This window comes from Microcebus murinus, chromosome 5 (assembly GCF_040939455.1).
Source record: "Microcebus murinus isolate Inina chromosome 5, M.murinus_Inina_mat1.0, whole genome shotgun sequence".
NCBI classification, from domain to species: Eukaryota; Metazoa; Chordata; class Mammalia; order Primates; family Cheirogaleidae; genus Microcebus; species Microcebus murinus.
Window position 1 is genome coordinate 112,537,863 of NC_134108.1, and position 3,417 is coordinate 112,541,279.

Below are 3,417 nucleotides of genomic sequence, written 5' to 3' on the forward strand. Positions count from 1 at the left end.
AAATGTTTAGGCCACGTATATTGTCTTTGCCCCACCGAGTCAGAGCTCGGAGCGCGCCCATCCCCAGACAGCAGCCGGCGCGCCGCACCGTCGGTGCCGCCACTAACGTGTCTCCGAGGTTTCGGGCCCTCGGCTCGGCCGTCCAGCCACGGCTAAGGTAAAGGGGGCTGCAATATTCCGCTTCCACAAGAACCCCGCGAGAGAGGAACTGCCTTCGTTTTAGATGGGACGTCGAGCCGAGCTGAGCTGCAACCCCCGTCAGCGGTGGCAGAGCGCCGCGCCTTCCCGCCGCAGGATTCTAACGTCCGCATCTGTGACGCGGAGCGCGCAGGTCGGAGCCGAACCCGCACCGTCCCGCAGCGCGGCGGGATGGCGGCGCCGGGCGGGCCGCGGGCGGGAGCTCCGCCCCCGCGGGCGGGATTGGCGGGGGGCGGGCCCGGGGGCGGGGCCTGCGGCCGCGGGAACCCCCAGCCCGCCCCTCCGCCCGCCCCCGCGCGCGTCGCCATGGCCCCTGCCCTGCTCCTGGTCCCTGCCGCGCTCGCCGCCTTCGTGCTGGCCTTTGGCACCGGAGTGGAGTTCGTGCGCTTCACCTCCCTTCGGCCACTCCTCGGAGGGGGCCCGGAGTCTGGCGGCCCGGGTGAGCGGGAGGGAGGGAGCTCCAGGGAAGGACGGTGCGGCGGCGGAGAGCCCGTGGGCGCGGGGTGGGACGAACCGCCGGGGAAGTCCCGGGGCGGGGACTCGAACTGGAAAGCCGCGGAGAGGCTACAGGGGAGGAGGCTGAGGGCTGCATTAGGGCCTCGAGGGATTAGCGGTTTGGGGAGGCGGGAGAGTGAGGACTGAGGGGAAGGGAAAGGATGATAACCAGAGTATTGTAAGGAAAGTGTTCTGTGGAGAGGACTTTGGCGAGTGTTTAAGAGAGGGAGCATTTGGAAAACCCAAATAAGAGGGTCATTCCAGCGGTCAGTCCGTGGTCTCTCCAGACATGCTTTTTGTGACTGCCCAACATGCATTTTTCTATGGATCCTCTTCCCCAGGTCTGAAGGAGGCCTAGGGAAGAGAGAAGAAACAAGGAATGGGAAGTGAAGTGAGCACGGCCTAGAAAGGAAGCATTACGGCTCTTGAAACTATTAAGGGACGCGGGGCCCCCAGAGGAGATGAGGGCAGGTGGGAATGGTCTACCATCTTCTTGATTTTTTTGTCCCTTTCTCCCTCCACTCCCCTTAGTCGCCCGCCAGGGATGGGTGGCTGCCCTGCAGGACCACAGCACCCTTGCCGCTCTGGCTTGGGATCTAGGGCTCCTGCTACTATTTGTTGGGCAGCACAGCCTCATGGCAACTGAGACCGTGAAGGCGTGGACATCTCGGTACTTTGGGGTCCTTCAGAGGTCACTGTATGTGGCTTGCACTGCCCTAGCCTTGCAGGTATGAGGCCCTGACAGCTGAGTCCCCAAGGGAGACCAACTGTGGGAGGGACGTTCTGGATTGCAGAGGCAAAATGTAGGTTAAGGAGGAGAACTGAGGGTGTTCAGGACTTTAATCCCAGCTTCCATTCCTCCACAGCACATTTCTATCAAGAAGGCTGTACTCATCATTCTCCAAGCATGTCATGTGCATTCTCACCCTTGCAACTTTGTTCATGTTATCCTGCTTGAGATCCCCCTTTCACTCCTCTTCAGTACTACCCTTTCTTCAAAACCACTTCCCTAGGTCTTAAGAGAAGGCTTTCCAGTTAGTACTTGTGCTTGGCACAGGCTACTTTGTGTACTTATCCGGTCACCCGCATCTGTTCTGTAAGTCTTCAGGGTAGAGACAGGTTATCCTTACCTCCTTAGGACCTCACCCAACACCCTCCACATGGTGAATATTTGTTGGTGGTGCTTATGAGAGAGGTGGGAGAGAGCTGCCCGCTAGGCTGGGGTGGGGACAGCCTCTGGGTTTGAGTGTGCAGGGCAGGCTTCTTAGATATCCAGCCCTCATCCTTCTCCAGCTGGTGATGCGGTGCTGGGAGCCTGTACCCAGAGGCCCCGTGTTGTGGGAGGCTCGGGCTGAGCCATGGGCCACCTGGGTGCCCCTCCTGTGCTTTGTGCTCCACGTCATTTCCTGGCTCCTCATCTTCAGCATCCTTCTCGTCTTTGACTACGCTGAGCTCATGGGCCTCAAACAGGTGAGGATCTCAGATCTCAAATTTCTACCTGAGACTTCTGACACTTTTTAGAACTCCTCTTTCTCTCCCAAGGATCTCCCTCCTCTACCTTCCCCTGGCTTTCTACTACCCCCTCACCTCCCTTTCCTGTGAGACAATCTTCCTTCAACCTTCCCCAAAAGGCAGCAACTGTGGGCCTCCTGGGCCTGAGAAGGTGCATAGACCTTCCAGAGATCTCGATCAGGGACTCAAGTCTCAGGAGGGGGTTCCTGGGCCTGAATTCTAGGAATGTAGTGCCCAGAAGAGGAGGCTAAATAGGGAAAAGGCCTTGACTCCATTTTCAAGCTGTTCTCTGTCTCCTAGGTGTACTACCATGTGCTGGGGTTAGGTGAGCCTCTGGCCTTGAAGTCTCCCCGGGCTCTGAGACTCTTCTCCCACCTGCGCCACCCAGTGTGTGTGGAGCTGCTGACGGTGCTGTGGGTGGTGCCCACCCTGGGCACTGACCGACTCCTCCTTGCTCTCCTCCTTACCCTCTACCTGGGCCTGGCTCACGGACTCGACCAGCAAGACCTCCGCTACCTCCGTGCTCAGCTACAAAGAAAACTTCACCTGCTCTCCCAGCCTCAGGATGGGGGGGCAGAATGAGGAGCCAACTCTGGTTCCAAGGCCTGTAGTTCCTCTCCCCCTCGAATTCTAAATCCTTTTACAGCCAGGCCCTGGCTGCTTGAAACCGGTGGCTCAAAGCCACGACTGAAGGAGCTGCCCTTTCCACTACCTGAGACTTCATTCCGTGGGTCCAACTCCACACCCTGAATTCTGAGTTTCAGTCACTGGACTCCAAGGTCTACTTTACACCCACCAGGAAGGGGGGCGTGGCACCCACCTGTACCCTCCCCGTTTAGGGCATGACACCTCTCCAACAGCCTCGTGTACCCTCCCTGTGTACCCTCCCCGTTTAGGGCATGACACCTCTCCAACAGCCTCCTCACAAGGAGAGATTCTGCCCTGACTACTCCCTAGGCACTGTTAACTCGCCCCTGCACCTTAGGGGTTCCCTTCTCCACGGCTCACTCCCATCCAAGAGGCTGGACCAGGGTCTCCTGGCTTGACAGCAGTGGCCGCTCCACTCCCCGCCCTCGTCTTGCCACCTCCCTAGGCCCCGCCCCGGCTCGCTCTCCCGCCCCGCAGAGGGTTCTTCCGCTCTTGACTGCGTGACTTAGGGCTCCCTGCACTCCTGCGCTGCAGGAGAATAAAACTCGGCCTGGTTTTCCTACA

At 59.3% G+C, this 3,417-nt stretch overlaps 1 protein-coding gene across 3 annotated transcripts; it reads left to right on the forward strand.

Annotated features, from left to right (window-relative positions):
* Nucleotides 1-208: 208 nt before the first annotated feature.
* NRM (nurim) lies at nucleotides 209-3,417 on the forward strand. 3 transcript variants are annotated; one of them, XM_076003549.1, is made up of 4 exons: nucleotides 338-637; nucleotides 1,225-1,417; nucleotides 1,962-2,163; nucleotides 2,506-3,417. In XM_076003549.1, exons 1-4 carry the CDS (start codon nucleotides 370-372, stop codon nucleotides 2,785-2,787), a joined length of 945 nt encoding a protein of 314 aa, XP_075859664.1. In that variant the 5' UTR covers nucleotides 338-369; the 3' UTR covers nucleotides 2,788-3,417. The 3 variants fall into 3 exon arrangements, with proteins under 3 accessions (XP_075859663.1, XP_075859664.1, XP_012591804.2); XM_012736350.2 differs by having other exon boundaries at nucleotides 345-637; nucleotides 1,225-1,421; nucleotides 1,987-2,163; XM_076003548.1 differs by lacking the exon at nucleotides 1,225-1,417 and having other exon boundaries at nucleotides 209-637; nucleotides 1,987-2,163.